The sequence below is a fragment of the Sceloporus undulatus genome, chromosome 1 (genome assembly GCF_019175285.1).
Source record: "Sceloporus undulatus isolate JIND9_A2432 ecotype Alabama chromosome 1, SceUnd_v1.1, whole genome shotgun sequence".
Lineage (NCBI taxonomy): Eukaryota > Metazoa > Chordata > Lepidosauria > Squamata > Phrynosomatidae > Sceloporus > Sceloporus undulatus.
In genome coordinates, this window is record NC_056522.1 from 18,156,312 (window position 1) to 18,168,563 (window position 12,252).

Below are 12,252 nucleotides of genomic sequence, written 5' to 3' on the forward strand. Positions count from 1 at the left end.
GCTTTACGATTCAGTTTTTAGTGGGAACGATTGCGGGTTACTCTGGAACTGTTCTAGAGTTAATTCGGTTTCTAATAGGAATGCTATACCTTGGATTCGATTTGTAACACGGAGTATAAGCCAGTGAGAACAACCCCAGTGTCAGAGGACCCAGGTAAAATAGGAGGTACATAGCTTATTCCCAACCCACTGTGCTACAGCTCCCTAAAAGGGCATCACTAGCACTATTTTAAATTTCCATGAGATTCACCTGAATTTGCTATTACAATTTCAAGGGAATGAGTAGATTTAAGAAAACCACAACCTTCCACTGTTTTGCATATCTTTTCATGACAGTTCTCGGCTATTGTTCCCCTTATTGGCTACTGTTTTTATACTCTTCATCAGGCAAGATGTTACACATCAAACAGGAGATAAAATAGAGATGTTAGTATGATGCATGCATTTTGTTGTTTCTGTCTTTAATTAAGATGGTATGGGGAGGGTAGCTTTAGCAGGCTGGCCTCTTCTCTTCTGGCCATGCAGCAATTGGGGAAAGTCCAGGAAATTTAAAGTCCATTTGCCTATCAACAAGGACTCCTCTTTTGAAATCCAATGTGTCTAAGGACAGAAGCAACAAAATGCAGGCACCACTAATGGGCCAAAGAAAACAAAATAAATAATAAAAACAGAAGAAACCATCAACATTAGTCAAATAAAGAATATAATTTTGTCTCCTCTAGTCTTCCATAGTGCCAAACATACACAGAACATTATGATAAAAACTGAGAAAAGGAAACCAAGACCCAGAACTGCAGATACTGTACATAGTCTTATATAAACATCTATCCACTACATTATTTTTAGAAAGAAAAATATATGGACACTTTGTCTTATGTATTTTATTAGTCAATCTAAATGAAAATGTTCCATTGGGGAGAAAGGCTTTTCAAAAAATGTGAGAATATATTTCCTTCCTTCCTTCCTTCCTTCCTTCCTTCCTTCCCATCTCTATTTAATACTCAGAGGTCCTAAAGCATTAATATTCTTGAGAAAGTGTTCTGAAGTTGCATCCACACTGCATACATAATGCATTTTGACACCACCTTAACTGCCATGGCTTAATATTGTAGCTTCGTGAGATGTTAGTTTTCTCTGTTAGAGAGCTCTGGTGCCACAACAAATTCCATTTCCCAGAATTCCATACCATTGAGTCATGGAAATTTAAATGGTGTCAGAATGGACTATTTCTGCAATGTGGATGCAGCTTGCATGCCTGGTTGTTGGATTCACTGTCTCCTACTACAGTTAGTGATCAGGACACTCAGGGAAGTGATGGCAAACTAAGTAATCTTACTCCCACTGCCATTGTGTTGATCAGGACTTGATGTAAAAGCTAATGCCAGCTGACAATTGGAGATGGAAAGATCCTTGATGGGCATGGCTTCTCAGCAGAAGAAGTCCCTTCTCTTCCTTCCTGTACTGCACCCTAACATCATGGATATTGCCAGATTTTGGGTTTAGTAAACAGACATATTAAAACTGAATTGCTGAGATCGTAGATGTGATGGAAGACATTCATTAACATGCACCTATGGGACATCTGTCCCTACTCAGCTATTAATGTACTTCCCAGTTTGTAGATAAAGCAAATGAAAGGAAGTAAAGGTGGGAAGCTGGAAATCTTAAAGAAACATGCTGCGCAGGTCTTTGCTCTCCATGGGTTTTGCCACCTGCCAGAGACATGTTAATAATTGTGTCCTGGGGCTGTTGTGTCATTTGCATGTTGTGTTGATCTCTTTTTCATATTCAAGAAAGAACCTCACAAAGGTTTCCCTAACCTAGCTGCCATTCACCCGTTTGGAAAATGATCATTATACCTTGGAATCAAAGAAGGGACATATTATTCTTGTCAAACACCAGTTGTGTGTGGCAGTGTAAAACAGACTGTGTCTGTAGTTTTTCACAGCTAAGCCAGCATTTAAGGGCTCAGAAGTCATTGAGATTTTGAATTAAAGTCAGAGTTCCAGTTTAAGTGCTAGAAATTACAGGGGGAGAAAAAGGCCCATGGCTGTCTCCAGAGTATATAATTAGAGGTTTATAGTAATCACACTCTCACTTGGAGCAGCACTTTCCAGATATCCATTTCAAAACACTGTTGTGGAGTAGATTCCACCCCCATGCCATCTGGGAGTCATCGTACTTATTCACTGCAGTCTTAAATCACCAAAGACCTTTTAGGGATTGCCCTTGCTTTCTAGGGACAAACAACCACATGATTTACAGATCATTTGAATGCTGTTCAGCTCAGTGGCAGTCTTTGATTTTTTTTTTTTTTCAGAACTCAAAAAATATAAATTACTCAACTGGATGGATGTTGTTTAATAAATGTTCTTTAAGTGATAAAGCTGGGCTAACAGCTAAATTGGCACAGTTGTCAAGGAGATTAGGCTTTTGGCTTCTATGCCACCAGATGCAGATTCAATGCTTCTGGTGTCTTAGAATAATAAAATAAATAATAAAATTTATTTCTATACCACTTTTCTGCAGTGATCAAAGCGGTGTACATAGTAAAATTATTAAAACAACATAAAATTAAAACCACATTAATTACAATATACAATTAAAATCCAATTTATAGGTGTATGTAAGTGAGAGGGAGAAGGGGATCGAACATAACTTCAGTGTACATGGGGGAATGCTTGGTTAAAGAGAAAGGTTTTAAGTCTCTTTTTAAACAGTTCAAGGGAGGTAATGAGATGGAGCTCCTCAGGAAGACTATTCCAATGCTTGGGGCCCGTTACTGAAAAGGCCCTCTGAGAAGTAGTAACATATTTCAAAGTAGGGACTTCGAGCAAGTTCTTCCCAGTTGTTCTGAGAGTGCGGTGCGGATTATATGGGGAGACGTGGTCCTTCAAGTAACTTGGGCCCAAGCCATGTAGGGCTTTATAGATAATTACCAACACCTGAGAAGCCTGAGAACACAGAGCATCATACTTTCAACTGTGGCAAACATATCCACACTGCAGAATTAAAACAGTTTGACACCACTGTAACTGCTGTGTCCTTCGGAATCCTGGGATTTGTAGTTTGGTAAGGCACCAGAGCTCTCTCACAGGCTGAATACCTTATCTCACTAAAGGCACTGGGCACTGCATGGTAGCCATGGGTCAGCTTTGACCTCTATCTCTGTTTTCGTGGATTGCATTCCCCAAGAGTGCTCCCAAAGTCCTCTAGCTTCATATGGCTCCTTCACAAACTGATATAGTTTCATATAGTTTGCTTTCATTTCTAGTGTGTCATTTGTAGAATTGCACTGGTGTATTTTATCCATGAGTCAACCCATTTTTTCCATGTATTGTTGTGGGAGAATGCTGTGGTAGAACGATGTCTTACATCCTGTGTTTTCAGTCAAAATGGAATGAAATGTGGAGGGATTGTTGTATCACACTAGACTGCCAGACTGTACTGTCAGGCAGAATGTACAAAAGGTACTAGCTTGAGACAGGTGAGAGTCTTGCTTGGTTTTTGTTCTTTTTTTATGTCTCCCCATTAAATTGGCAGAAAGAATTACAGATTTAAAAAAAACAGTAAAACCAGAAATGAACACTGGAAGGAACTTCTTGATGTTTAGAGCAGTTTGGCAATGGTATCTAGTATCTAGAGAGGTACTGAGGGATTTCTTATTTGCATCTCTTCAAAAAGAGGCTAGACATCAATTTCCTCAGGATGCTCTAACTGGAGTTGCTGCATTGAGTAGACTGCTGGATTTGATGGGGTCCCTTCTAACTGTATGATTCTGTGATTCCAAATGCAAAGCACTATTAAATATATTTTATTGTGATTGAGTGTTCTAATATGGTTCTAGGTAAGCAGTGGGATATCACTGCAAAGCTAAGCATCTTCCATTTTCTTCCCAAACAGGTACCATTTCCATCAACACAATGCGAACACCTTATACAGCACCCGGAGAGAGTGAGATCTTGGACCTAGATGATGACTTGTACCTTGGAGGTTTGCCAGAAAATAAAGCCGGTCTGATCTTTCCAACAGAGGTCTGGACAGCACTTCTCAATTATGGCTATGTGGGCTGCATCCGGGACCTATTTATTGATGGTCAAAGCAAAGATATTCGCCAAATGGCAGAAATCCAGAGCACTTCTGGAGTGAAACCTTCATGTTCAAGAGAAACAGCAAAACCATGCTTGAGCAATCCATGTAAAAACAATGGTGTGTGCAGGGATGGCTGGAACAGATATGTCTGCGATTGTTCTGGTACAGGCTACTTGGGCAGATCCTGTGAGAGAGGTAGGTCAACCCTTCTTTCTTTCCTTCCTTCCTTCCTTCCTTCCTTCTCTGAACAATTCTATAGCAGACTGAAGGACAAATGAAGGAGAAGAGGCCTTAGATGCCAGAATTTACTATATGCTATAAATGGAGAGTCAATGGTGACTGACATCAGTTAGGTGGTAAACCAACTTTTGGGCCTCCATCTGACTTCAACAAAGCAATCCAAGGTGTGTGTGTGTGTGTGTGTGTGTGTGTGTGTGTGTGTATTCCCTGCCCAAATAGATTCAGCACCTTAATATCTCCTTTAAATTCATACTAAAGCCTATAGTAGATTCCCTTCCCCACTGACAGAAGAGCCACCGGTAACCACCACCATGGAGAACTGCAGGAACAATTTACCCTGCAAATACAGGACAATCTAGCACTGAAAGGAAATGATAGAGTTAGAACCTTTCCCTTTTGTAGACAACTATAACTACATGACTGTAGTTAATTATAAGAAAGTGTATGTGTATCAAATATAGTATCATCTCTTTTGTCTTTTAATATTAAGGACTCCACCATTTCATTCTACTGACTGTGTGGGATAAGCGTCAAATAGATCCAGAGTTTGGAATAAGCCAGAAATCAACACACATGGGACTCATTCACAATAGACAATTGCTTCCATTTTAACTATGGCGCGTTACAGATGGCCCCTTTGGGGTGGCCTGTAGGCGCTCCTCTCCCCACCGGATTGGGGCCTCAGCAGCCAGAACAGCAGCTTCCGGGGCCCCGATCCACCGCTTTCCAGGCCGCGGGGAAGCAGCAAAAGGCCTCCCTTGCGTTGCTGGCGCAGCCTTTAGATGGTGACACAAATCGCGGAAGGAGCTCCGTTTCGGAGCTCCTTCATGTGCCGCGAAAAGGGCGCTCTAGGCACCCTCGCGTGGCGCAAAGACGTCATGTCCGCACCACCCCGTTTGGAGGTGGCGCGTTTGTGATGTTGTAATGGCGCCCCCCCGTGTGAAACTGGTTCACATTGTACTTTGGCCAAAATACAGCATTTTGGTGCAAAGGTGAGGTATTTTGTGTAAAATCTAATAATTCTTTTTTTCTTTTTCTTTTTTTCAAACCCATCTAGACCAGAATGCTGTTGATTAGTTTCAGAGTAGACACACTGAATTAGTTGTTGAATGGTGAGTCAAAGTATAGGTAAAACTAATTGAATTTGGCCCGGGACAGACGGGCCCTTTGTAGCATGGCAGTGGCGCAACTAGGGTTAGGGACCTCACAGCAACTGCACGGTTCCTAACTCTAGCATGGACTGGCGGTGCAACAATGGTGACTCCCCATGTACAGACGCATAGTGCACTCACAATGTAACAATGGCAGCAGAAAAAGAACCCGTTTTTCCCATGTTCTTTTTCCTCTGGAGGGAAGTTGCGCAGTTTGGCAGCTGCGGTTTCCCTCCGGAGGAAATTAGGCTGCCAGCAGGCCGCCCTTATTGGGTGGTCTGTACCACACCTTAGTTGGTTTACTCAAGGTGAAACAAATATTCTCTACACATGGAACTTAAGCTGACCTCATCACTTTTAGCCTTCCAGCAGGCAGCCAAAACAGTGCTTTTCCACATGGCAGTTAATGTTTAAAAATGCTTATTTTTTACTGTTTTAAAACTGGATTTTAAGGTTGTTTTGAGGAATTATTAAATACTGTGTTTTTATAAAATTTTCTTGTTTTTTTTAATCTCTGTATTGTTTTAATTGTTTTTAATTGTCCATTGCCTCAGGAGCCCTTGTGGGCTGGGAGGCAATAATACACAAATACAATAGAAAAGTAAATAATAAATAGTATAATTTAAGGCCTAGTGGTTTTTTTGTTTTTGTTTTTGTTTTATGTTTTATTTTGTTTCGTTTTGGTTTGCTCTTGTTAGTGGTAAGGAATCTTGCAGCACTTGACTTTTTTCCCCAACAGGGTCGCTACTACAGTACTTATGATTTGTCAGAATATTTATATCCTGCCAATGAACTCTGGGTATCTTACAACAGAATAACAAAAGTTGAAAAGATTCAATATATATTAAATAGCTTTTTTCATTTTAAAAATAGTTTAAAACCTGTTAGGACAATCTTGAATAATATAACTGTAGAACGTGTGCTTGGAACATGTACTTGCTATTTGCTGTTGTTGTGTACCTTCAAGTAGTTTTCAACTTATGGGGACTCTACGGTGAACCTATCATGTGCAAGATTTATTTAGATGAGATTTTGCTTTGCCTTCCTCTGTGGCTGAGAGCATGTGACTTGCCCAAGGTGATCTAGTGGGTCTCATGGCCAAGCTGGGAATGAAACCTTGGTCTCCAGAGTCATAGTCTAACACTCAAACCACTATGTCACACTGGCTCCCTACATGTGCAGCCCGGATAAAATCAGTTTGTGCTGAAGGCTTTAATAAAAAGTCAGATTTTAACTTAGTGCCTAAGTGATTCTAATGTTGGCACCAGTCAGACCCCCAGAGGGAGGTAATTCCATAACTGGTCTGTCACTGTAAAAAAATGCCCTCTACTCAATACACAATATCACACAATGCACTGTCCTTGCAAAGATGCATAGAATCTGGACTTCTGTAGTTTGCACTTACTGGACTGTATTTAGACCAGATGCCATTTGCAATCTGGAATCCACACATTTGCCAAACAATTCTGGGTACATCAATAAGACATACACATTTTAAAAGTGCAGATAGAAACAGCACAACTCAAGCTAACTTTAGTCAATGAGGGAATGCATGGTAACAATAAAGGTTTTCTATACTTTGGATCAGTCATAAATCAAAATGAAAACTTTAGTCAAAAGATCAGAAGACTAGGACTTGGAAGGGCAGCTGTGAAGGAGCTAGATAAAATCCTCAAGTGTATAATTAAATACAGAATCAGAATCATCCATGCCATAGTATTTCCAATTTCTATGTGTATTTGTGAAGGCTGGACAGTGAAGAAAGCTGTCAGGAAGAAAAATAACTCATCTGAAATGTGGTGCTAAAGAAAAACTCTGTGGGTAGTGCCAAAAAGGAAAATGGAGAGAAAATGAAGCTTGAATTCTTCCTAGAAGCCAGAATGAACTGAAGCTATCGTACTTTGGAGAGATCATGACATGACATGATTGAATGGAAAATATTATATTACTTGAAAAAATGAAAAGCAATAGGAAGAAAAAAGGGATACATTGCAAGCAGATTTAATAAAAGAAGCCACTGCTCTGATCTTGAAAGATCTGCTCTTGGAGATTTCTCATTCATAAGGTTGCCATAAGTAATAAATAACAACAAGAAGGGCAACAATGTCATGAAGGCAATGTGAACTGTTATAAAAAGAACACAAAAATGCACATTTTTCAGGCAAATGTGCAAAGAAAAAGATGGGCCTGTAACAAACACCTTTGTACCCAAATAGAAAGAGGCAAGGACCAGATGAGTATTAGCAGGAGGAAAATGTCCATACACATGTTCATACTAGGAACTATTGCATTGCAGGACTAGTTTACCGTCTAACATATTCTTACCAGTTCCCAGGAACTTGTAACAACAGTGCCATTATCTTTGAGTCCCACAATCAGTTAGAAGTAGGGAAGATTAGAAGGGAGAGGCCACTACCCAGTCTCTGGAAGATGAAAAGGAATCACAGTTCATAAGGGACCCTTCTTATCTTAAAGAGCAAGTTAATTTCTAAATGCTAATGAATATCCCCTTTAGCTAGGAAGGTGAGCATAAAAATCAGACTTATTGATGCACATATTTAATTTTTATATTACAAAAAGGTGATTAAAAAGCACTTTGGGTGTCTTACAGGAAGTAGAGATCACATTTAAAAATTATGCTTGATTTTAAGGAAGGTTAATTGGTGTGTATATAATAAAATAATGTCAGTATTGTATTATTAGCTATTGGTAATGATCCCTGAGAAAATACTATTATGCATTTATTTATTTACCACCCAAATAGGCATCACAAAATTAGCTGTCAAAGCAACAATGCATCCCAAATCATATGAACTGTATTTAATGCTGCAGTGTTATGTCTCATGTGCTTATGAATATTTGAATTCTGGAGAGGTGTTCACTCACTGGAACCAACAAAACAAAAATTTGGAAAGGTGAAGGAAGAGAAGACACTCTGGTAGAAAAGGAGAGTATCCCTTCCTCAGCTTGGATAGGGATACAAAAGTGGGAGGGTAGTCTTCACTCAGAGGAAAGCTGACAGTTTTTTCTCAGTGCCTCACCCCACAGGAAACTGAACAAAGAAAAACAAAACAAAACAAGGGCAGCCATGGGAAGCAAAGTAGAAAGAAGATACAGTGGGTCCTTGTTATTTGCTGGGGTTTGATTGCAGGATCTTCCATGCATAACAAAACCCATGTATGCTCAAGTCCTGTTAAGTATAATTGTTTAGCAAAATGGTGTCCCTTATATAAAATGGCTAAATCAAGGTTTGCTTTTTGGAATTTGTATATATTTTTTAAAATATTTACAAGCCGTGGATGCTTGAAACCATGGATAAAAAAAAACTGTGGATAAGGAAGGCCAACTGTATTATAAATTTTGGAAGCCAAAAATATTTATCCTAGGGATAGTGCTATTGCAATAAGAAACAGTGGTTCTTTTTCTTAGGACTTGCAGTAATCATGTCAGTAAAATTGAATGGAAACATAACTGCGTTCAGACTCCCAATATTGTACTCTTTGGAATCATGTAACTGGGGCTGCTGATGCCATCATGCTCTCTACCTGGCGAAACGTCAGGAATAAACTCTTCTAGAACATGGCCACATAACCTGCAAAAAGCTATGGATACCAGCTATGAAAGCCTTCGACTTCACATACCCAGCATGTATTTTGGTATTTTATTTTATTTTATTTTTTATTTTTATTTTAACCCATGCAGTTCTGGAACTCTGCTACAATGATGTAAATAAAATAGGGAGAAATAGGTAGGGCAGGGGAATTAAAGACTGTCAGGTTGTTGGGAACAGCAAAGGTGAGAGGGGACAGGAGGAAAGGAGGGGACACTTACACCACATGGCTGCTGATAGCACAACAGCCCCCAGAGCTATGTTTCACATTTGGGTGCTTGTGCTATTGAGAGCTCATTGATGGAGAGCCTGACAGTGGAAAGGGATACCCTAATCATAGAAACAGACCTCAAGAGTCATCCATTCCAACTCCCTGCCATGCAGGAATACATAATCAAAGCACCTCCAAAAGATGGCCATCCAGCCATTGTGGTTGGGGGATGCAGCAGCTACAGGTCACAAGCAGCATCATACAATACATGTTGCCAAAGAGACTTCCAATTCATTTTTTCCCTTCAGTCCCCAAATGTATAACATTGCACTGACTTTAAATTTCTAATGAACATTTAGAAATACAGTTTGGGCAACTGAAGAAAAGGGGCAGACAGAATTTCCAAGAAAATGGATGTATAGGAAATATAAAAGTTCAAGATGTGAATTAATTTCAATATCTAATTCTGTGCAATGCTAGAAATTTATCATGCTAGCAATGCTAGAAATTATGCCCCCTGAAGTATTACAGAGAAGTACAGTTCATCCTCCTTATCCATGGATTCTTGGTCCATGGATTCAACCATCCACAGTTTGAAAAAATTCCAAAAAATATATAAATTCCAAAAAGCAAAACTTGATTTTGCCACTTTTATATAAGGGACACTATTTTATTGTACCATTCTATATAATAGAATTTGAGCATCCACGGATTTTGATATCCACAGTGAATCCAGGAAATGAAGCCCAGCATATACCAAGGGCTCACTATACATGTTCCATTGCTACTAGTGGCAATACAGCAAACAGTTAAATAAAGAAATTTATAGGGGGAAAGCATCACATATCATAGTCAACCACACATCCCTTTCATCTGGAATCCTGCTGGGGTCTTACATCTTCCTATGTGACCTTATCTCTGTGTGAATTAGGATTGGACAATTCTGAAACGTTCATATCCAGTAGTATTTTGCTGTTACATTACTACATAGCAGAGCTAGCAAAGTGACGATGCTCAGTGTGACCAATTTACAACAGGACTGACACACAGTGGGATGCACATCACATTGGTCCTAATGCACATCACATCAGTCTTCTGCTGGTGACTTGTTACTCATCTTCATAATTCAGTAAAGGGGTTTCTTAGCACCTCTGCTATGAGGCTAAGTATATGTAAGTTCTTTAACATAACAGCTCATATAAGACTCTTGCTTGTCCCAAGATCTTAGACTGCAAAAAGCTGTAAGAGTTGAGTGCAATTCTTAGTCCAGTGTTGAAGGGCTTATGTCTAACCCAGTGATTCCCAAATCTTGTTCCTCTAGGTTATTTTGAACTTCAACTCCCAGAAGCTCCAGCCAGCAGTCAGGAATTCTGGGAACTGTAGTCCAAAACATATGGAGGACCAGAGTTTGGGAACCACTGGTCTAGCCCATTGTGGCCACTTAACAGATGTATACAGATCAGACACATTAACTCCCTCACCCTGCAGTCCTAGAATTAGTAATAATAATAATAATAATAATAATAATAATAATAATAATAATAATAATAATATTTATTTGTATACCGCCCTCTGGCAAACCAATCCGGGCGGTTAACAACAGTAAAATATAAAATATGACAATTAAAAACACTTTATCCCTCCCCCCCTTAAGACAGTATTAAACAGTATAACATATTAAAAACACAATACAAGCATAAAACCAGCAGTTAAAACTAAAAACCCTGATATCCCTCTGTTGATCCTCAACCATCACTAAGATGGGGCCATGGGAGGAATGAGGGAATCAGGGAACCTGGGAACCTGGGCCGGGATGGTTAATTTGGAAAGGCCTGCCGGAAGAGATCCGTCTTGACCGCTTTTTAAAAGCTGTCTAATGATGTTATCTGACGGATCTCATCCGGCAGGTCGTTCCAGAGTTTGGGGGCGACAGCAGAGAACGCCCTCTGGGAGGTTGCCGCAAGCCTAGATTTTAGAGGCTGCAGTAAGTTCCTCCCAGAGGACCGGAGAGCGCGGGGAGGATTGTACAGGAGGAGGCGGTCTCTAAGATAGTTTGGACCCAAGCCATTTAGGGCTTTAAAGGTGATAACCAACACCTTGTACTGGGCCCGGAAGCTGATAGGCAGCCAGTGGAGGGACCTCAAAACCGGAGTAATGTGGTCCCTCCTAGATGTACCTGACACAAGCCTGGCTGCCATGTTTTGAACCAGCTGTAATTTCCGAGTCAAGCACAGGGGTAGCCCCATGTAGAGTGCATTACAGAAGTCAAGGCGTGAGGTTACCAGCGCGTGCACAACCGTCTCGAGATCCCTTACTTCCAGAAAAGGGCGCAGCTGGCGTATCAGCCGAAGCTGATAACAGGCACTCCTGACCGTCGCATTTACCTGATTTGTCATCAGGAGCGACGAGTCAAGGAGCACCCCCAGACTGCGAACACAGTCGCTGGAGGAGAGTGTGACCCCATCCAGGACTGGAGGTTGCAACCCAATTCTTGGTTTCGGGGCCGCTACCATGAGCACCTCCGTCTTGTCTGGATTCAGTTTCAATCTGTTTTTCCTCATCCAGCCCATTACCGCCTGAAGACATTCATTGAGAGAAGAGATGCCATCGGAATTCGAGGCCGACGAACGAGATAGGGAGAAATAGATTTGGGTGTCATCAGCGTACTGATAACACCCAGCACCATAACTCCGTATTATCTCACCCAGCGGCTTCATATAGATGTTAAATAACATTGGGGACAAGATAGCCCCCTGAGGAACCCCACAAGTGAGGTACCTCTTACTGGAGCTACAGTCCCCGAGTAGCACCCTCTGAGACCTGCCCGAGAGGAAGGACCGGAACCACTGCAAAGCAGTGCCCCCAATACCTAACCCCTTCAGGCGGTCCAAGAGGATGCCGTGATCTATAGTATCAAAAGCCGCTGAGAGGTCTAAGAGCACCAACAG

At 40.8% G+C, this 12,252-nt stretch overlaps 1 protein-coding gene across 32 annotated transcripts in view; it reads left to right on the forward strand.

Moving 5' to 3' along the window:
• NRXN1 (neurexin 1) overlaps window positions 1-12,252 on the forward strand; it is a 1,287,750-nt gene that overhangs the window by 562,040 nt on the left and 713,458 nt on the right. For all 32 annotated transcript variants that reach the window (XM_042451209.1, XM_042451219.1, XM_042451256.1 and 29 more), the window contains one exon: window positions 3,904-4,287. In XM_042451209.1, the coding sequence (XP_042307143.1) occupies window positions 3,904-4,287 (384 nt within the window). The remainder of the gene's footprint in view (window positions 1-3,903; window positions 4,288-12,252) is intronic.